At 56.9% G+C, this 23,018-nt stretch overlaps 1 protein-coding gene across 1 annotated transcript in view; it reads right to left on the reverse strand.

The window, feature by feature from the left end:
- Positions 1-23,018, reverse strand: part of tafazzin (tafazzin, phospholipid-lysophospholipid transacylase) — a 28,923-nt gene that overhangs the window by 384 nt on the left and 5,521 nt on the right. The window contains 9 exon segments of the mRNA XM_087985233.1: positions 16-199; positions 2,914-2,934; positions 2,936-2,992; positions 4,941-4,993; positions 7,445-7,507; positions 8,659-8,700; positions 9,691-9,771; positions 19,537-19,622; positions 22,034-22,079. Of these exon segments, the coding sequence (XP_087841359.1) occupies positions 16-199; positions 2,914-2,934; positions 2,936-2,992; positions 4,941-4,993; positions 7,445-7,507; positions 8,659-8,700; positions 9,691-9,771; positions 19,537-19,622; positions 22,034-22,079 (633 nt within the window).

Here is a 23,018-nt window from a genome sequence, read left to right on the forward strand (position 1 = left end):
CCCCACCACACGCACCCCCGCCCCCACCAGGGGGAGGGGGAGGGCTGGGGGCAAGGGGGCTCCTCTCCCGTCTCTCTACAGTCTCCCCGACCTCCGGGCACAGGCCTGTTGGTATTGTCGGTGCATCGCCTCGGCCCTGGCCTTCAGCGCCCACAATCTCCTCCTGGATAAAATCCGTCACTGCCTTCCGCATCTCCATCTGGGGGGGGGGGGAGGAGGGGGGATATCAGTCAGCACCTTCACTCCCAAACAGGAGAAACCGGCCAGCTTCCCTCCCTCCCCCACCCCTCCTCCTCCTCCAGCCTGTTACAACAGCAACACGAGGCCATTCAGCCCCCTCCCTCCTCCGCCAGCCTGTTACACAGCAACAGGAGGCCATTCAGCCCCTCCTCCTCCAGCCTGTTACACAGCAACAGGAGGCCATTCAGCCCCTCCTCCTCCAGCCTGTTACACAGGAACACGAGGCCATTCAGCCCCCTCCCTCCTCCAGCCTGTTACACAGCAACACGAGGCCATTCAGCCCCCTCCCTCCTCCAGCCTGTTACACAGGCAACAGGAGGCCATTACAGCCCCCTCCTCCTCCAGCCTGTTACACAGCAACACGAGGCCATTCAGCCCCTCCTCCTCCAGCCTGTTACACAGGAACACGAGGCCATTCAGCCCCCCTCCCTCCTCCAGCCTGTTACACAGGAACAGGAGGCCATTCAGACCCCCCCTCGTCCAGCCTGTTACACAGGAACAGGAGGCCAATCAGCCCCTCCTCCTCCAGCCTGTTACACAGGAACAGGAGGCCATTCAGACCCCCCCCTCGTCCAGCTGTTACACAGGAACAGGAGGCCATTCAGCCCCTCCTCCTCCAGCCTGTTACACAGGAACAGGAGGCCATTCATCCCCCACCTCCTTTGCGAGCATAAGAGGTACAGTTAGGAAGTTTGAAGATGACCCCCAAAATTGGAGGTGTAGTGGACAGCGAAGAGGGTGTTCCTCAGATTACAACAGGATCTGGACCAGATGGGCCAATGGGCTGAGAAGTGGCAGATGGAGTTTAATTCAGATAAATGCGAGGGGCTGCATTTTGGGAAAGCAAATCTTAGCAGGACTTATACACTTAATGGTAAGGTCCTAGGGAGTGTTGCTGAACAAAGAGACCTTGGAGTGCAGGCTCATAGCTCCTTGAAAGTGGAGTCGCAGGTAGATAGGATAGTGAAGAAGGCCTTTGGTATGCTTTCCTTTATTGGTCAGAGTATTGAGTACAGGGAGTTGGGAGGTCATGTGCGGCTGTACAGGACATTGGTTAGGCCACTGTTGGAATATTGCGTGCAATTCTGGTCTCCTTCCTATCGGAAAGATGTTGTGAAACTTGAAAAGGTTCAGAAAAGATTACAAGGAAGTTGCCAGGGTTGGAGGGTCTGAGCTACAGGGAGAGGCTGAACAGGCTGGGGCTGTTTTCCCCGGAGCGTCGGAGGCTGTGTGGGTGACCTTATAGAGGTTTACAAAATTATGAGGGGGGCATGGATAGGATAAATAGACAAGGTCTTTTCCCCCTGGGGTGGGGGAGCCCAGAACTAGAGGGGGGTAGGTTTAGGGTGAGAGGGGAAAGATATAAAGAGACCTAAGGGGGAACTTTTTCACCAGAGGGTGGTATGTGTATGGAATGAGCTGCCAGAGGATGTGGTGGAGGCTGGTACAATGACAACATTTAAAAGGCATTTGGATGGGGATATGAATAGGAAGGGTTTGGAGGGATATGGGCCGGGTGCTGGCAGCTGGGACTAGATTGGGTTGGGATATCTGGGTCGGCATGGACGGGTTGGACCGAAGGGTCTGTTTCCATGCTGTACATCTCTATGACTCTATGATTCTATAACAGGAGGCCATTCAGCCCCCTCCCCTCCTCCAGCCTGTTACACAGGAACAGGGAGGCCATTCAGCCCCTCCTCCTCCAGCCTGTTACACAGGAACAGCAGGCCATTCAGCCCCCTCCTCCTCCAGCCTGTTACACAGGAACAGGAGGCCATTCAGCCCCTCCTCCTCCAGCCTGTTACACCGGAACAGGAGACCATTCAGCCCCTCCTCCTCCAGCCTGTTACAGGAACAGGAGGCCATTCAGCCCTCCTCCTCCAGCCTGTTACAGGAACAGGAGGGCCATTCAGCCCCCCTCCTCCTCCAGCCTGTTACAGGAACAGGAGGCCATTCAGCCCCTCCTCCTCCAGCCTGGTACACCCAAACAGGAGGCCATTCAGCCCCACCAGAGAGAGGGAGGGATGAGAGAGGGGGAAGTGGAGACAGAGAAGGAAGGGGAGACAGAAAGAGAGAAAGAGAGAGACAGGGAAGGGGTAGAGAGAGAGAGAGAGAAGGGGAAAGGGTGAGAGAGAGAGACAGGGAAGAGGAGAGACAGAGAGAGGGATGGGGGGGAGAGAGAGGGAGGGGGAGAGATAGGGAAAGGGGGTAGAGAGAGGGAAGGGGGGTAGAGAGAGGGAAGGGGGGGAGAGAGAGAGGGAAGGGGGGAAAGAGAGGGAAGGAGGAGAGAGAGGGAAGGGGAGGAGAGAGAGAGGAAAGGAGCGAGAGAGAGGGAAGGAGAAAGAGAGAGAGGGAAGGGGAGAGAGAGAGAGAGAGGAAAGGAGCGAGAGAGAGGGAAGAGGAGGAAGAGAGAGAGGGAAAGCGAGAAGAGTGAGGGAAAGGGAATGAGAGAGGGAAGGGGCGAGAGAGAGAGGGAAGGGGAGAGAGAGAGAGAGAGAGAGAGAGAGAGAGAGGGAAGGGGAGAGAGAGAGAGGGAAGGGGGAGAGAGCGAGAGAGAGAGAGGGAAGGGGAGAGAGAGATGGGGGAGAGAGGGAAGCGGGGAGAGGAGACAGAGGGAGTGTGAGAGAGGAATGGGGGAGAGGGGAGAGAGGCAATATTCCCACAGGTACTGACCGGTGATCTGTTCTCTGATTTTCAGGCTGGCCACCAGTTTCTCCACTGTGAAGGGCCTCCCCACATAGACAGTGATCCTCTGCAGGAGACAGAGACAGTGACAGAGTCCAGAGCTGCCTGAGGGAGGAAGTGGGGGTCAACGCCGGCGCAGCTGCATCAAGAGGGTAAAGGGGGGTGACAGACCCTCAAGGACCTCGTGACTATTCCCCTAACCCTCAATGATGGTATACTCCCCACTTACCCAGGATGGGGGGAGCTCCGACAACATTCGAGAAGCTCAACATAATTAGGAATGCCCGGCTGAGCTCCAACACCCCTCCCCTCCCTCCCCCGAGGTAGCTGGGCTCATTAGGAATGCCCGGCTGAGCTCCAACACTCCCTCCCTCCCTCCCCCCGATGTAGCTGGGCTCATTAGGAATGCCCGGCTGAGCTCCAACACTCCCTCCCTCCCACCCCCGAGGGAGCTGGACTCATTAGGAATGCCCGGCTGAGCTCCAACACTCCTTCCCTCCCACTCCAAGGTAGCTGGGCTCATTAGGAATGCCTGGCTGAGCTCCAACACTCCCTCCCCCGAGGTAGCTGAGCTCATTAGGAATGCCTGGCTGTAGCTCCAACACACCCTCCCTCCCATCCCCGAGGTAGCTGGGCTCATTAGGAATGCCTGGCTGAGCTCCAGCCCCTGCAAGTTCCCCTCTGAGACCCGTCTCCCAAACCATCCCGAATGGGAACAATCTGGGCCATTCCTTCAGATTCAGGATCCTGAGAGTCCCTCCCTTACAGAGGCTGGGGGGTGCACGGTATCTCTATACCACACGAGGTGGTCAGGGACGGGGGGGGGGGGAAACGACAGAGGTTCAACCCCACACTCTCGGGGGGAGCAATTAGGGACAGTGCAGGGCCCAGCTGGTGAAACCCCCATCCCGTGAAATGGCCCCTTCTAAAATAAACGTTTCGGATCCCTGTCCGACGAACCTTTAAGAAGCTGCGAGGCGGGAAGAGGCATAGTGGCTTCCAGCATGTACTGTGGGAGACAGGAAGGAATAGTGTCAGTGTGTGGGTCGGGATGTGTGAGTGTGTGTCTGGGGGGGGGGTGTGTCTCGGTATTCATGTGTGTGTGTGTGTGTGTGTGTGTGCATGAGAATATGGGTCATTGTGTGCATGAGTGTGCAAACAGCATGTGTTGGAGTGTGCGAGAGATGTGTGTCAGGGTGCAAATGTGTGGGTGTGTGTCAGGGGTGCAAAAGTGTGGGTGCGTGTCTGCGTGCGTAAGATTGTGCATGAGAGTGTTTAGTGTCTGTGTGTGCATGAGAGTGAGTGCAGATGAGTGTGTGTTGGAGCATGTGTCTGAGGGTGTGTGAGTGTGTGTACACGTCAGAGTGTGTGCCTGTCTGAGTGTGCATGGGAGTGTGTGTGTGTCTGAGGGTGTGTGAGAGTGTGTGTGTGTGCGCGTGTGCATGAGAATGCGTCATTGCATATGTGGGCGTGTGTTTGTGTGAGAGTGTGAAAAGGTGTGAGTGTGTCTGTGTGCGTGAGATTGTGGATGAGTGTGTGTGCCTGTGTGTGTATGAGAGTGATTCAGATTGTGAGAGTGTGTGTCTGTGTGTATGAGTGTTGTTAGGAGTGTGTGCGAGACTGTGTCAGAGTGTGTATGAGTGTGTCTCAGTGTGCGTGAAGTGAGATTGCACACCAGAGGGTGACTCGGAGAGAATGTGTGTGTGTGTATGAATGTGTGCAAGAACACGTCTGAGTGTGCACGAAACGAATGTGAGTGTGCAAGAGCGACATGAGAGTGCTCGACCAAGGTTGTGTCTGACTGAGTGAGACAGCCTGTCAGAGCGTGAGAGGGAGAGCAATGGTGTGAAGGCGTGTGTGTCTGAGTGTGCGAGGGGACATTCCCCACCTGACCAGTTCCAGTGACTCACCCAAACCCCGCCCCCCGCCGAGTGAAAGGCTCAGGACAGTATCAGAGAAGGGGCGTCGCTCCTCAAATGGATACCGCAGAGTGAGTGAAGAGGAGAATCACTCACCTTCCCCAGCCGGGGGTAATACGGAGGCTTGTTGGGGAGAACGTCACTCATTCCTGAGGAGAGAACGGGGGGGGACAGAGTTAATCTATCCTTCCCGATCTGGGTCCACAGCGATTCCCCCCTCCAAACCCACAACCGCGAACCCTGTCAGGACACACGCCAACCCCATTGGATACATATTCAACATGAGCAGTCTGATAGCGCCCGCTCCCTCAGCGCTGATCCTCCCACAGCACCCGCTCCCTCGGCACTGACCCTCCCACAGCACCCGCTCCCTCAGCGCTGACCCTCCCACAGCACCCACTCCCTCAGCACTGTCCCTCCCACAGCACCCGCTCCCTCAGCGCTGACCCTCCCACAGCACCCGCTCCCTCAGCGCTGACCCTCCCACAGCACCCGCTCCCTCAGCACTGACCCTCCCACAGCACCCGCTCCCTCGGCACTGACCCTCCCACAGCACCCGCTCCCTCGGCACTGACCCTCCCACAGCACCCGCTCCCTCAGCGCTGACCCTCCCACAGCACCCACTCCCTCAGCACTGACCCTCCCACAGCGCCCACTCCCTCAGCGCTGACCCTCCCACAGCACCCGCTCCCTCAGCGCTGACCCTCCCACAGCACCCACTCCCTCAGCACTGACCCTCCCACAGCACCCACTCGCTCAGCACTGACCCTCCTACAGCGCCCGCTCCCTCAGCGCTGACCCTCCCACAGCACCCACTCCCTCAGCACTGACCCTCCCACAGCGCCCACTCCCTCAGCGCTGACCCTCCCACAGCACCCGCTCCCTCAGCACTGACCCTCCCACAGCACCCGCTCCCTCAGCACTGACCCTCCCACAGCACCCACTCCCTCAGCACTGACCCTCCCACAGCGCCCACTCCCTCAGCACTGACCCTCCCACAGCGCCCGCTCCCTCAGCACTGACCCTCCCACAGCACCCACTCCCTCAGCACTGACCCTCCCACAGCGCCCACTCCCTCAGCACTGACCCTCCCACAGCACCCACTCCCTCAGCACTGACCCTCCCACAGCGCCCACTCCCTCAGCACTGACCCTCCCACAGCGCCCACTCCCTCAGCACTGACCCTCCCACAGCGCCCGCTCCCTCAGCACTGACCCTCCCACAGCACCCGCTCCCTCAGCACTGACCCTCCCACAGCACCCACTCCCTCAGCACTGACCCTCCCACAGCGCCCACTCCCTCAGCGCTGACCGTCCCACAGCGCCCGCTCCCTCAGCACTGACCCTCCCACAGCGCCCGCTCCCTCAGCACTGACCCTCCCACAGCGCCCGCTCCCTCAGCACTGACCCTCCCACAGCGCCCGCTCCCACAGCACTGACCCTCCCACAGCACCCACTCCCTCAGCACTGACCCTCCCACAGCACCCGCTCCCTCAGCACTGACCCTCCCACAGCGCCCACTCCCTCAGCGCTGACCCTCCCACAGCGCCCGCTCCCTCAGCACTGACCCTCCCACAGCACCCGCTCCCTCAGCACTGACCCTCCCACAGCGCCCGCTCCCTCAGCACTGACCCTCCCACAGCGCCCACTCCCACAGCACTGACCCTCCCACAGCACCCACTCCCTCAGCACTGACCCTCCCACAGCACCCGCTCCCTCAGCACTGACCCTCCCACAGGGCCCCACTCCGTCAGCACTGACCTTCCCACAGCACCCACTCCCTCAGCACTGACCCTCCCACAGCGCCCGCTCCCTCAGCACTGACCCTCCCACAGCACCCGCTCCCTCAGCACTGACCCTCCCACAGCACCCACTCCCTCAGCACTGACCCTCCCACAGCACCCACTCCCTCAGCACTGACACTCCCACAGCACCGTCTCCTCAGCACTGACCCTCCCACAGCACCCACTCCCTCAGCGCTGACCCTCCCACAGCACCGTCTCCCTCAGCGCTGACCCTCCCACAGCACCCGCTCCCTCAGCGCTGACCCTCCCACAGCACCCACTCCCTCAGCACTGACCCTCCCACAGCCCCCACTCCCTCAGCACTGACCCTCCCACAGCCCCCACTTCCTCAGCACTGACCCTCCAACAGCACCCGCTCCCTCAGCACTGACCCTCCCACAGCACCCACTCCCTCAGCACTGACCCTCCCACAGCACCCACTCCCTCAGCACTGACCCTCCCTCAGCACTGACCCTCGCACAGCTCCCACTCCCTCAGCACTGACCCTCCCACAGCACCCGCTCCCTCAGCACTGACCCTCCCACAGCTCCCGCTCCCTCAGCACTGACCCTCCCACAGCACCCACTCCCTCAGCACTGACCCTCCCACAGCACCCGCTCCCTCAGCACTGACCCTCCCACAGCGCCCACTCCCTCAGCACTGACCCTCCCACAGCGCCCACTCCCTCAGCACTGACCTGTGGAGGGTGAGCTGCCTCAGGCCTCCCTTCAGTGGAGGACACGGAGGGGTCTCTGAGACACCCTGACCACCCACTCCCCTGCCATCTTTTGCTCGTGACACAGCAGGACAGACTTACCCACGTGCCAGAGAGGCAGGATCACTGGATTCAGGGCACACTCCGAGATCAGTCGGCCAATACCTGCCGCAAAACAGATTACACAACACCATCAGCTGGAGACAGACTACATCCTGGTTCGCACCTGTCCCAGATCCAGGGAAAGCTGGACGGCCCCCCTGTGCTGGAGGAGGGGCTGAATGGCCTCCTGTTCCTGTGTAACAGGCTGGAGGAGGGGCTGAATGGCCTCCTGTTCCTGTGTAACAGGCTGGAGGAGGAGGGGCTGAATGGCCTCCTGTTCCTGTGTAACAGGCTGGAGGAGGGAGGGGGCTGAATGGCCTCGTGTTTCTGTGTAACAGGCTGGACGATGGAGGGGGCTGAATGGCCTCCTGTTCCTGTGTAACAGGCTGGAGGAGGAAGGGGGCTGAATGGCCTCCTGTTCCGTGTGTTACAGGCAGGAGGAAGAGGGGGCTGAATGGCCTCCTGTTCCTGTGTAACAGGCTGGAGGAGGGAGGGGGCTGAATGGCCTCCTGTTCCTGTGTAACAGGCTGGAGGAGGAGGGGCTGAATGGCCTCCTGTTCCTGTGTAACAGGCTGGAGGAGGAGGGGCTGAATGGTCTCCTGTTGCTGTGTAACAGGTTGGAGGAGGAGGGGCTGAATGGCCTCCTGTTCCTGTGTAACAGGCTGGAGGAGGAGGGGCTGAATGGTCTCCTGTTGCTGTGTAACAGGTTGGAGGAGGAGGGGCTGAATGGCCTCCTGTTCCTGTGTAACAGGCTGGAGGAGGAGGGGGCTGAATGGCCTCCTGTTCCTGTGTAACAGGCTGGAGGAGGGAGGGGGCTGAATGGCCTCCTGTCCCTGTGTAACAGGCTGGAGGAGGGAGGGGGCTGAATGCCCTCCTGTTCCTGTGTAACAGGCTGGAGGAGGGAGGGGGCTGAATGGCCTCCTGTCCCTGTGTAACAGGCCGGAGGAGGGAGGGGGCTGAATGGCCTCCTGTCCCTGTGTAACAGGCTGGAGGAGGGAGGGGGCTGAATGGCCTCCTGTTCCTGTGTAATAGGCTGGAGGAGGAGGGGGCTGAATGGCCTCCTGTTCCTGTGTAATAGGCTGGAGGAGGAGGAGGGGGCTGAATGGCCTCCTGTTCCTGTGTAACAGGCTGGAGGGGGGGGGGCTGAATGGCCTCGTGTTCCTGCCGGGTCAGTCCCCTGTGGTTGGGTTGGGGATTGGATACGGAGTACTCACCCCACTTCAGCCTCACAAACTCCTGGGTCATGTTCACCTTCCCTGTGGAGAAAGCAAGGAGGGATTAGACCCCGGGGCACGCAGAGGGTGGCTCTGCGGTGGGAGCCGGACACTGAGAAAAACATGTTACTATCACCAAGGAGCTGCTGGTCCCCCATTCCCCCCACCCTCTCTCTCTCCCCCCGCGGGTGTGAGTCCCCCCCCCCTGTTCTCTCCCCCCTCTCTCTCTCTCTCCCCTCGGGAGTGAGTACCCCCCGATCTCCCCCCCGTCTCTCTCTCCCCCCGCGGGAGTGAGTACCCCCCGTTCTCCCCCCTCTCTCTCTCCCCCCGTGGGAGTGAGTCCCCCCCCCCCTGTTCTCTCCCCCCTCTCTCTCTCTCTCCCCTCGGGAGTGAGTACCCCCTGTTCTCTCCCCCCTCTCTCTCTCTCTCCCCTCGGGAGTGAGTACCCCCTGTTCTCTCCCCTCTCTCTCTCCCCCCGCGGGAGTGAGTCCCCCCCGTTCTCCCCCCCCCCCTCTCTCTCTCCCCGCGGGAGTGAGTACCCCCTGTTCTCCCCCCTCTCTCTCCCCCCGCGGGAGTACCCCCTGTTCTCCCCCCTCTCTCTCTCTCCCCACGGGAGTGAGTACCCCCTGTTCTCCCCCCTCTCTCTCTCTCCCCACGGGAGTGAGTACCCCCTGTTCTCCCCCCTCTCTCTCTCTCCCCACGGGAGTGAGTACCCCCTGTTCTCCCCCCTCTCTCTCTCCCCCCGCGGGAGTGAGTACCCCCCGTTCTCCACCCCCTCTCTCTCTCTCCCCGCGGGAGTGAGTACCCCCCGTTCTCCCTCCCCTCTCTCTCTCTCCCTGTGGGAGTGAGTTCCCCCCCCCCCCCCCCCCCAATCCCTGAGTCCGTCTGCCACTCCTCGGCCCGGGCCTGGGTAAGGAGGGAGTGGATCGTTATCGAGTCAAGGGCATCGTGGAAGGACGCCTGGCTTCCCCAGTCCTGCTGCTGCCGTGGGAGGGGATAGACTGTGGCCCAGTGAGAAAGCCGGACTCCCACCTTCCGGGAAAAAGTGGATCCAGTCTCCATTGTTGAGTTTCTCCAGGAGAAAGTCCATCCCTCTCTGGTACACCCCATCGCCTGACGAGAGAGGAGAGAGAAAGTGAGGGAGAGTCACAGCCAGTAGACTTGGAATCTCTGTGGATGTTAATCCAACTGCACTCAGTAACCCCTCCCCCCCAGTGCCCTGTGTTACTGACTGTATCAGTATTGATGTTAATCCAGCTCCCCCACACTGTCACTCAGTAACCCCTCTCCCCCCCAGCGCCCTGTGTTACTGACTGTATCCCTACTGATGTTAATCCAGCTCCCTCACACTGTCACCCAGTAACCCCTCTCCCCCCCAGGGCCCTGTGTTACTGACTGTATCCCTACTGATGTTAATCCAGCTCCCCCACACTGTCACTCAGTAACCCCTCTCCCCCCCAGCGCCCTGTGTTACTGACTGTATCCCTACTGATGTTAATCCAGCTCCCTCACACTGTCACTCAGTAACCCCTCTCCCCCCCCAGGGCCCTGTGTTACTGACTGTATCCCTACTGATGTTAATCCAGCTCCCTCACACTGTCACTCAGTAACCCCTCTCCCCCCCCCAGGGCCCTGTGTTACTGACTGTATCCCTACTGATGTTAATCCAGCTCCCCCACACTGTCACTCAGTAACCCCTCTCCCCCCCAGCGCCCTGTGTTACTGACTGTATCAGTATTGATGTTAATCCAGCTCCCCCACACTGTCACTCAGTAACCCCTCTCCCCCCCAGGGCCCTGTGTTACTGACTGTATCCCTACTGATGTTAATCCAGCTCCCCCACACTGTCACTCAGTAACCCCTCTCCCCCCCAGCGCCCTGTGTTACTGACTGTATCCCTACTGATGTTAATCCAACTCCCTCACACTGTCACTCAGTAACCTCTCTCCCCCCCAGGGCCCTGTGTTACTGACTGTATCCCTACTGATGTTAATCCAGCTCCCTCACACTGTCACTCAGTAACCCCTCTCCCCCCAGGCCCCTATGTTACTGACTGTATCCCTACTGATGTTAATCCAGCTCCCCCACACTGTCACTCAGTAACCCTCTCCCCCCCCAGGGCCCTGTGTTACTGACTGTAACTCTACTGATGTTAATCCAGCTCCCTCACACTGTCACTCAGTAACCCCTCTCTCCCCCAAGGCCCTGTGTTACTGACTGTATCCCTACTGATGTTAATCCAGCTCCCTCACAGTGTCACTCAGTAACCCCTCTCCCCCCCAGCGCCCTGTGTTACTGACTGTATCCCTACTGATGTTAATCCAACTCCCTCACACTGTCACTCAGTAACCTCTCTCCCCCCCAGGGCCCTGTGTTACTGACTGTATCCCTACTGATGTTAATCCAGCTCCCTCACACTGTCACTCAGTAACCCCTCTCCCCCCAGGCCCCTATGTTACTGACTGTATCCCTACTGATGTTAATCCAGCTCCCCCACACTGTCACTCAGTAACCCTCTCCCCCCCCAGGGCCCTGTGTTACTGACTGTAACTCTACTGATGTTAATCCAGCTCCCTCACACTGTCACTCAGTAACCCCTCTCTCCCCCAGGGCCCTGTGTTACTGACTGTATCCCTACTGATGTTAATCCAGCTCCCTCACAGTGTCACTCAGTAACCCCTCTCCCCCCCCAGTGCCCTGTGTTACTGACTGTATCCCTACTGATGTTAATCCAGCTCCCCCACACTGTCACTCAGTAACCCCTCTCCCCCCCAGGGCCCTGTGTTACTGACTGTATCCCTACTGATGTTAATCCAGCTCCCCCACACTGTCACTCAGTAACCCCTCCCCCCCCCCGTGCCCTGTGTTACTGACTGTATCCCTACTGATGTTAATCCAGCTCCCTCACACTGTCACTCAGTAACCCCTCTCTCCCCCCCAGCGCCCTGTGTTACTGACTGTATCTCTACTGATGTTAATCCAGCTCCCTCACACTGTCCCTCAGTAACCCCTCTCCCCCCCCAGTGCCCTGTGTTACTGACTGTATCCCGACTGATGTTAATCCAGCTCCCTCACACTGTCACTCAGTAACCCCTCTCCCCCCCCCAGAGCCCTGTGTTACTGACTGTATCCCTACTGATGTTAATCCAGCTCCCTCACACTGTCACTCAGTAACCCCTCTCCCCCCCAGCGCCCTGTGTTACTGACTGTATCCCTACTGATGTTAATCCAGCTCCCCCACACTGTCACTCAGTAACCCCTCCCCCTCAGGGCCCTGTGTTACTGACTGTATCCCTACTGATGTTAATCCAGCTCCCTCACACTGTCACTCAGTAACCACTCTCCCCCCTCAGCGCCCTGTGTTACTGACTGTATCCCTACTGATGTTAATCCAGCTCCCCCACACTGTCACTCAGTAACCCCTCCCCCCCAGGGCCCTGTGTTACTGACTGTATCTCTACTGATGTTAATCCAGCTCCCTCACACTGTCACTCAGTAACCCCTCTCCCCCCCAGCGCCCTGTGTTACTGACTGTATCCCTACTGATGTTAATCCAGCTCCCCCACACTGTCACTCAGTAACCCCTCCCCCCCAGGGCCCTGTGTTACTGACTGTATCCCTACTGATGTTAATCCAGCTCCCCCACACTGTCACTCAGTAACCCCTCCCCCCCCAGGGCCCTGTGTTACTGACTGTATCTCTACTGATGTTAATCCAGCTCCCTCACGCTGTCACTCAGTAACCCCTCTCCCCCCCAGCGCCCTGTGTTACTGACTGTATCCCTACTGATGTTAATCCAGCTCCCTCACACTGTCACTCAGTAACCCCTCTCCCCCCAGGCCCCTATGTTACTGACTGTATCCCTACTGATGTTAATCCAGCTCCCCCACACTGTCACTCAGTAACCCTCTCCCCCCCCAGGGCCTTGTGTTACTGACTGTAACTCTACTGATGTTAATCCAGCTCCCTCACACTGTCACTCAGTAACCCCTCTCTCCCCCAGGGCCCTGTGTTACTGACTGTATCCCTACTGATGTTAATCCAGCTCCCTCACAGTGTCACTCAGTAACCCCTCTCCCCCCCCAGTGCCCTGTGTTACTGACTGTATCCCTACTGATGTTAATCCAGCTCCCTCACACTGTCACTCAGTAACCCCTCTCCCTCCCCAGGGCCCTGTGTTACTGACTGTATCCCTACTGATGTTAATCCAGCTCCCTCACACTGTCACTCAGTAACCCCTCTCCCCCCCAGGGACCTGTGTTACTGACTGTATCCCTACTGATGTTAATCCAGCTCCCTCACACTGTCACTCAGTAACCCCTCTCCCCCCCAGGGCCCTGTGTTACTGACTGTATCCCTACTGATGTTAATCCAGCTCCCTCACACTGTCACTCAGTAACCCCTCTCCCCCCCAGGGCCCTGTGTTACTGACTGCATCTCTACTGATGTTAATCCCGCTCCCTCACACTGTCACTCAGTAACCCCTCTCTCCCCGAGAGCCCTGTGTTACTGACTGTATCCCGACTGATGTTAATCCAGCTCCCTCACACTGTCACTCAGTAACCCCTCTCCCCCCCCCAGTGCCCTGTGTTACTGACTGTATCCCTACTGATGTTAATCCAGCTCCCTCACAATGTCACTCAGTAACCCCTCTCCCCCCCAGCACCCTGTGTTACTGACTGTATCCCTACTGATGTTAATCCAGCTCCCTCACACTGTCACTCAGTAACCCCTCGCCCCCCCAGAGCCCTGTGTTACTGACTGTATCCCTACTGATGTTAATCCAGCTCCCACACACTGTCACTCAGTAACCCCTCTCTCCCCCCAGAGCCCTGTGTTACTGACTGTATCCCTACTGATGTTAATCCAGCTCCCTCACACTGTCACTCAGTAACCCCTCTCCCCCCCCCACCCAGTGCCCTGTGTTACTGACTGTATCCCTACTGATGTTAATCCAGCTCCCTCACACTGTCACTCAGTAACCCCCTCGCCCCAGCGCCCTGTGTTACTGACTGTATCCCTACTGATGTTAATCCAGCTCCCTCACACTGTCACTCAGTAACCCCTCTCCCCCCCAGGGCCCTGTGTTACTGACTGTATCCCTACTGATGTTAATCCAGCTCCCTCACACTGTCACTCAGTAACCCCTCTCCCCCCCCAGTGCCCTGTGTTACTGACTGTATCCCTACTGATGTTAATCCAGCTCCCTCACACTGTCACTCAGTAACCCCTCTCCCCCCCCAGTGCCCTGTGTTACTGACTGTATCCCTACTGATGTTAATCCAGCTCCCTCACACTGTCACTCAGTAACCCCCTCGCCCCAGCGCCCTGTGTTACTGACTGTATCCCTACTGATGTTAATCCAGCTCCCTCACACTGTCACTCAGTAACCCCCTCGCCCCAGCGCCCTGTGTTACTGACTGTATCCCTACTGATGTTAATCCAGCTCCCTCACACTGTCACTCAGTAACCCCTCTCCCTCCCAGCGCCCTGTGTTACTGACTGTATCCCTACTGATGTTAATCCAGCTCCCTCACACTGTCACTCAGTAACCCCCTCGCCCCAGCGCCCTGTGTTACTGACTGTATCCCTACTGATGTTAATCCAGCTCCCTCACACTGTCACTCAGTAACCCCCTCGCCCCTGCGCCCTGTGTTACTGACTGTATCCCTACTGATGTTAATCCAGCTCCCTCACACTGTCCCTCAGTAACCCCTCTCCCCCCCAGGGCCCTGTGTTACTGACTGTATCCCTACAGATGTTAATCCAGCTCGCCCACACTGTCACTCAGTAACCCCCTCGCCCCAGCGCCCTGTGTTACTGACTGTATCCCTACTGATGTTAATCCAGCTCCCTCATACTGTCACTCAGTAACCCCTCTTCCCCCGCCCCCCCACCAGTGCCCTGTGTTACTGACTGTATCCCTACTGATGTTAATCCAGCTCCCTCACACTGTCACTCAGTAACCCCTCTCCCCCCCAGTGCCCTGTGTTACTGACTGTATCTCTACTGATGTTAATCCAGCTCCCTCACACTGTCACTCAGTAACCCCTCGCCCCAGGGCCCTGTGTTACTGACTGTATCCCTACTGATGTTAATCCAGCTCCCTCACACTGTCACTCAGTAACCCCTCTCCCCCCCAGTGCCCTGTGTTACTGACTGTATCCCTACTGATGTTAATCCAGCTCCCACACACTGTCACTCAGTAACCCCTCTCTCCCCCCAGAGCCCTGTGTTACTGACTGTATCCCTACTGATGTTAATCCAGCTCCCCCACACTGTCACTCAGTAACCCCTCTCCCCCCCACAGTGCCCTGTGTTACTGACTGCATCCCTACTGATGTTAATCCAGCTCCCTCATACTGTCACTCAGTAACCCCTCTCCCCCCCGCCCCCAGTGCCCTGTGTTACTGACTGTATCCCTACTGATGTTAATCCAGCTCCCTCATACTGTCACTCAGTAACCCCTCTCCCCCCCGCCCCCAGTGCCCTGTGTTACTGACTGTATCCCTACTGATGTTAATCCAGCTCCCTCACACTGTCACTCAGTAACCCCTCTCCCCCCCACAGTGCCCTGTGTTACTGACTGTATCCCTACTGATGTTAATCCAGCTCCCTCATACTGTCACTCAGTAACCCCTCTCCCCCCCGCCCCCAGTGCCCTGTGTTACTGACTGTATCCCTACTGATGTTAATCCAGCTCCCTCACACTGTCACTCAGTAACCCCTCTCCCCCCCAGGGCCCTGTGTTAATGACTGTATCTCTACTGATGTTAATCCAGCTCCCTCATACTGTCACTCAGTAACCCCTCTCCCCCCCGCCCCCAGTGCCCTGTGTTACTGACTGTATCTCTACTGATGTTAATCCAGCTCCCTCACACTGTCACTCAGTAACCCCCTCGCCCCAGCGCCCTGTGTTACTGACTGTATCCCTACAGATGTTAATCCAGCTCGCCCACACTGTCACTCAGTAACCCCTCGCCCCAGCGCCCTGTGTTACTGACTGTATCCCTACTGATGTTAATCCAGCTCCCTCACACTGTCACTCAGTAACCCCTCTCCCCCCCAGGCCGCTGTGTTACTGACTGTATCCCTACTGATGTTAATCCAGCTCCCTCACACTGTCACTCAGTAACCCCTCGCCCCAGCGCCCTGTGTTACTGACTGTATCCCTACTGATGTTAATCCAGCTCCCTCACACTGTCACTCAGTAACCCCTCTCCACCCCCCCCCCCCAGTGCCCTGTGTTACTGACTGTATCCCTACTGATGTTAATCCAGCTCCCTCACACTGTCACTCAGTAACCCCTCGCCCCCCCAGGGCCCTGTGTTACTGACTGTATCCCTACTGATGTTAATCCAGCTCCCTCACACTGTCACTCAGTAACCCCTCTCCCCCCAAGTGCCCTGTGTTACTGACTGTATCTCTACTGATGTTAATCCAGCTCCCTCACACTGTCACTCAGTAACCCCTCTCCCCCCAAGTGCCCTGTGTTACTGACTGTATCTCTACTGATGTTAATCCAGCTCCCTCACACTGTCACTCAGTAACCCCTCTCCCCCCAAGTGCCCTGTGTTACTGACTGTATCTCTACTGATGTTAATCCAGCTCCCTCACACTGTCACTCAGTAACCCCTCGCCCCAGCGCCCTGTGTTACTGACTGTATCCCTACTGATGTTAATCCAGCTCCCTCACACTGTCACTCAGTAACACCTCTCCCCCCCAGGGCCCTGTGTTACTGACTGTATCCCTACTGATGTTAATCCAGCTCCCTCACACTGTCACTCAGTAACCCCCTCGCCCCAGCGCCCTGTGTTACTGACTGTATCCCTACAGATGTTAATCCAGCTCTCCCACACTGTCACTCAGTAACCCCTCGAACCCAGCGCCCTGTGTTACTGACTGTATCCCTACTAATGTTACTCCAGCTCCCTCACACTGTCACTCAGTAACCCCTCTCCCCCCCAGGGCCCTGTGTTACTGACTGTATCCCTACTGATGTTAATCCAGCTCCCTCACACTGTCACTCAGTAACCCCTCTCCCCCCCCCAGTGCCCTGTGTTACTGACTGTATCCCTACTGATGTTAATCCAGCTCCCTCACACTGTCACTCAGTAACCCCTCTCCCCCCCAGCACCCAGTGTTACTGACTGTATCCCTACTGATGTTAATCCAGCTCCCTCACACTGTCACTCAGTAACCCCTCTCCCCCCCAGAGCCCTGTGTTACTGACTGTATCCCTACTGATGTTAATCCATCTCCCTCACACCGTCACTCAGTAACCCCTCTCCCCCCCCCCCCCCCCCCCCCAACCCAGTGCCCTGTGTTACTGACTGTATCCCTACTGATGTTAATTCAGCTCCCTCACACTGTCACTCAGTCACCCCTCTACCCCCCAGGGCCCTGTGTTACTGACTGTATCCCTACTGATGTTAATCCAGCTCCCTCACACTGTCACTCAGTAACCCCTCTCCACCCCCAGGGCCCTGTGTTACTGACTGTATCCCTACTGATGTTAATCCAGCTCCCTCACACTGTCACTCAGTAACCCCTCTCCACCCCCAGGGCCCTGTGTTACTGACTGTATCCCTACTGATGTTAATCCAGCTCCCTCATACTGTCACTCAGTAACCCCTCGCCCCAGCGCCCTGTGTTACTGACTGTATCCCTACTGATGTTAATCCAGCTCCCTCACACTGTCACTCAGTAACCCCTCTCCCCCCAGGCCCCTATGTTACTGACTGTATCCCTACTGATGTTAATCCAGCTCCCCCACACTGTCACTCAGTAACCCTCTCCCCCCCCAGGGCCCTGTGTTACTGACTGTAACTCTACTGATGTTAATCCAGCTCCCTCACACTGTCACTCAGTAACCCCTCTCCCCCCCAGCGCCGTGTTACTGACTGTATCTCTACTGATGTTAATCCAGCTCCCTCACACTGTCACTCAGTAACCCCTCTCCCCCCCAGTGCCCTGTGTTACTGACTGTATCTCTACTGATGTTAATCCAGCTCCCTCACACTGTCACTCAGTAACCCCTCGCCCCAGCACCCTGTGTTACTGACTGTATCTCTACTGATGTTAATCCAGCTCCCACACACTGTCACTCAGTAACCCCTCTCCCCCCCCCCCCCAGTGCCCTGTGTTACTGACTGTATCCCTACTGATGTTAATCCAGCTCCCTCACACTGTCACTCAGTAACCCCCTCGCCCCAGCGCCCTGTGTTACTGACTGTATCCCTACAGATGTTAAACCAGCTCGCCCACACTGTCACTCAGTAACCCCTCGAACCCAGCACCCTGTGTTACTGACTGTATCCCTACTGATGTTAATCCAGCTCCCTCACACTGTCACTCAGTAACCCCTCTCCCCCCCAGGGCCCTGTGTTACTGACTGTATCCCTACTGATGTTAATCCAGCTCCCTCACACTGTCACTCAGTAACCCCTCTTCCCCCCCAGTGCCCTGTGTTACTGACTGTATCCCTTGTGATGTTAATCCAGCTCCCTCTCACTGTCACTCAGTAACCCCTCTCCCCTCCCAGGGCCCTGTGTTACTGACTGTATCTCTACTGATGTTAATCCAGCTCCCTCACACTGTCACTCAGTAACCCCTCGCCCCAGCGCCCTGTGTTACTGACTGTATCTCTACTGATGATAATCCAGCTCCCTCACACTGTCACTCAGTAAACCCTCTCCACCCCCCCCCCAGTGCCCTGTGTTACTGACTGTATCCCTACTGATGTTAATCCAGCTCCCTCACACTGTCACTCAGTAACCCCCTCGACCAGCGCCCTGTGTTACTGACTGTATCCCTACTGATGTTAATCCAGCTCGCCCACACTGTCACTCAGTAACCCCTCGCCCCAGCGCCCTGTGTTACTGACTGTATCCCTACTGATGTTAATCCAGTTCCCTCACACTGTCACTCAGTAACCCCTCTCCCCCCCAGCGCCCTGTGTCACTGACTGTATCCCTACTGATGTTAATCCAGCTCCCTCACACTGTCACTCAGTAACCCCTCTCCCCCCCCCCCCCCCCCCCCAGTGCCCTGTGTTACTGACTGTATCCCTACTGATGTTAATCCAGCTCCCTCACACTGTCACTCAGTAACCCCTCTCCCCCCCCCAGAGCCCTGTGTTACTGACTGTATCTCTACTGATGTTAATCCAGCTCCCTCACACTGTCACTCAGTAACCCTCTCCCCCCCCCAGTGCCCTGTGTTACTGACTGTATCCCTACTGATGTTAATCCAGCTCCCTCACACTGTCACTCAGTAACCCCTCTCCCCACCAGTGCCCTGTGTTACTGACTGTATCCCGACTGATGTTAATCCAGCTCCCTCACACTGTCACTCAGTAACCCCTCTCCCCCCCCAGTGCCCTGTGTTACTGACTGTATCCCTACTGATGTTAATCCAGCTCCCTCACACTGTCACTCAGTAACCCCTCTCCCCCCCCCCCCCCCCCCCCCCCAGTGCCCTGTGTTACTGACTGTATCCCTACTGATGTTCATCCAGCTCCCTCACACTGTCACTCAGTAACCCCCTCGCCCCAGCGCCCTGTGTTACTGACTGTATCCCTACTGATGTTAATCCAGTTCCCTCACACTGTCACTCAGTAACCCCTCTCCCCCCCAGCGCCCTGTGTTACTGACTGTATCCCTACTGATGTTAATCCAGCTCCCTCACACTGTCACTCAGTAACCCCTCTCCCCCCCCCCCCCAGTGCCCTGTGTTACTGACTGTATCCCTACTGATGTTAATCCAGCTCCCTCACACTGTCACTCAGTAACCCCTCTCCCCCCCCCAGAGCCCTGTGTTACTGACTGTATCTCTACTGATGTTAATCCAGCTCCCTCACACTGTCGGCCACTCACCTCGAATGACAGGCACGCATTTCCCTAGACTGAAAAATTTCGAGTGTAACTCCTTGGTGAAGCAGATATCAGCAGCTGCAGGAGTCCTGACAGACAGAGAGAGAGAGAGAGAGACAGACAGACAGACAGACAGAGAGATAGAGAGAGAGGCAGAGAGAGAAAGGCAGAGAGACAGAGAGATAGAGAGAGGCAGAGAGAGAGAGAGAGAGAGAGAGAAAGGCAGAGAGAGAGAGAGAGAAAGGCAGAGAGCGAGAGAGACAGAGAGAGAGACAGACAGACAGACAGACAGAGAGTGAGAGAGAGAGAGAGAAAGGCAGAGAGAGAGAGAGAGAGAGAAAGAAAGAGAGAGAGAGAGAGAGAGGCGCAGAGAGAGAGAGGGGGGGCAGAGATGGAGAGAGAGAGAGAGGCAGAGATAGAGAGAGAGAGGCAGAGAGAAAGAGAGAGGCAGAGAGAGAGAGGGAGAGAAAGGCAGAGATAGAGAGGGAGAGAGAGGGAGAGAAAGGCAGAGAGAGAGACAGAGAGAGAGAGAGAGCGAGAGAGAAAGGCAGAGAGAGAGAGAGAGAGAGAGAGAGAGAGAGGCAGAGAGAGAGAGGGAGAGAAAGGCAGAGAGAGAGAGGGAGAGAGAGGGAGAGAAAGGCAGAGAGAGAGACAGAGAGAGAGAGAGCGAGAGAGAAAGGCAGAGAGAGAGAGAGAGAGGCAGAGAGAGAGAGGGAGAGAAAGGCAGAGAGAGAGACAGAGAGAGAGCGAGAGAGCGAGAGCGAGAGAGAAAGGCAGAGAGAGAGAGAGAGAGAGAGAGGCAGAGAGAGAGAGGGAGAGAAAGGCAGAGAGAGAGAGGGAGAGAGAGAGAGAGAGAGGCAGAGAGAGAGAGAGAGAGAGAGAGAGAGACAGACAGAGAGAGCGAGCGAGAGCGAGAGAGAAAGGCAGAGAGAGAGAGAGAGAGAGTGTGTTAACTGACCGTGCGTGGCATTGTTCCCCACCAACTACCATACCGCATTCCCGCCCTCCACTCCACTCCGGGACTTCGTCCGTTGCGTGGACAGCAGAGAGTGGCTTTAGCGAGGTCCTCGGGTCAGTCAGATGGTCACCGTACCATGGACCGCCTCCATCAGGTCAAAGCATAGTGGGCCTCGTCCCAATTTGACGGGTTGGGATTCAGAACGTTGGAGCGTCCGGAACAACCAGGAAGGAGGCAAAGTGTAGAGGGAGCTTTACTCTGTATCTAACCCCCTGTCTCTGGGAGTGGGGGACAGTGTAGAGGGAGCTTTACTCTGTATCTAACCCCCTGTCCCTGGGAGTGGGGGACAGTGTAGAGAGAGCTTTACTCTGTATCTAAACCCCTGTCCCTGGGTGTGGGGGACAGTGTAGAGGGAGCTTTACTCTGTATCTAACCCCCTGTCCCTGGGAGTGGGGACAGTGTAGAGGGAACTTTACTCTGTATCTAACCCCCTGTCCCTGGGAGTGGGGGACAGTGTAGAGAGAGCTTTACTCTGTATCTAACCCCCTGTCCCTTGGAGTGGGGGGCTGTGTAGAGGGAGCTTTACTCTGTATCTAACCCCCTGTCCCAGGGAGTGGGGGGCTGTGTAGAGGGAGCTTTACTCTGTATCTAACCCCCTGTCCCTGGGAGTGGGGGACAGTGTAGAGGGAGCTTTACTCTGTATCTAACCCCCTGTCCCTGGGAGTGGGGGACAGTGTAGAGGGAGCTTTACTCTGTATCTAACCCCCTGTCCCTGGGAGTGGGGGACAGTGTAGAGGGAGCTTTACTCTGTATCTAACCCCCTGTCCCTGGGAGTGGGGGACAGTGTAGAGAGAGCTTTACTCTGTATCTAACCCCCTGTCCCTGGGAGTGGGGGAACGGTATAGAGGGAGCTTTACTCTGTATCTAACCCCCTGTCCCTGGGATTGGGGGGACAGTGTAGAGGGAGCTTTACTCTGTATCTAACCCCCTGTCCCTGGGAGTGGGGGACGGTGTAGAGGGAACTTTACTCTGTATCTAACCCCCTGTCCCTGGGAGTGGGGGACAGTGTAGAGGGAGCTTTACTCTGTATCTAACCCCCTGTCCCTGGGAGTGGGGGACGGTGTAGAGGGAACTTTACTCTGTATCTAACCCCCTGTCCCTGGGAGTGGGGGACAGTGTAGAGGGAGCTTTACTCTGTATCTAACCCCCTGTCCCTGGGAGTGGGGGACAGTGTAGAGGGAGCTTTACTCTGTATCTAACCCCCTGTCCCTGGGAGTGGGGGACGGTGTAGAGGGAGCTTTCCTCTGTATCTAACCCCCTGTCCCTGGGAGTGGGGGACAGTGTAGAGAGAGCTTTACTCTGTATCTAACCCCCTGTCCCTGGGAGTGGGGGACAGTGTAGAGAGAGCTTTACTCTGTATCTAACCCCCCTGTCCCTGGGAGTGGGGGACGGTGTAGAGGAAGCTTTACTCTGTATCTAACCCCCTGTCCCTGGGAGTGGGGGACGGTGTAGAGGGAGCTTTCCTCTATCTCTAACACTCACCATCGCAGTCGCCTGATGTTCTTCAAATGTTTGAGCTCCAGGGCGCCTGGGTTGGGGAAGCAGAAAACAGAGAATAGAAACTCGCTGATCAAGGTGGTACCCAACCCTGTCAGCCCTCAGCACCACCGTGCACTGCCTGGCACTGAGAGACACACCCACTCACACTCTCACACCCACACACACACACACTCACACACACACACACACACTCACACACACACACACACTCACACTCTCACACCCACACACACACCCACTCATACACACACTCATACACACACTCATACACACACTCATACACACACTCATACACACACTCATACACACACTCTCACACCCACACACACACTCATACACACACTCACTCACACACCCCCACACACACTCACACTCTCACACCCACACACACACTCATACATATACACACTCTCACACACAAACACACAAACACAGTCACACACACTCACATGCTCACACACACAGATACACAAACACGCTCACACAAACACACGCTCACACACACACGCTCACACACACACATGCTCACATACACACACACAAACACACACACACTCACATACACATGCTCACACACACACAAACACACTCATACACACATGCTCACACACATGCCAACACACACACAGATACACACAAACTCAAACATATGCTCACACACACACTCATGCTCACACACACACACACTCACACACACACAGACAGACACACATACAAACACACACACATGCAGACACACACACACATATACAGAGACACTCACACACACTCACACAGACACACATACAGACCCTACACACACATGCTCAGACACACACACACGCTCTCACACACACACACACACACGCTCACACACACACTCACACACACACTCACCCACTCACACACACACACACATTCAAATGCACACACACACAGAGACACACACACACAGACACACACACACATGCTCACACACACACGCAGA

Source organism: Chiloscyllium plagiosum, unplaced genomic scaffold, assembly GCF_037043375.1.
Source record: "Chiloscyllium plagiosum isolate Xiang-an unplaced genomic scaffold, Cpla_swu_hap1 HiC_scaffold_51, whole genome shotgun sequence".
NCBI lineage: Eukaryota > Metazoa > Chordata > Chondrichthyes > Orectolobiformes > Hemiscylliidae > Chiloscyllium > Chiloscyllium plagiosum.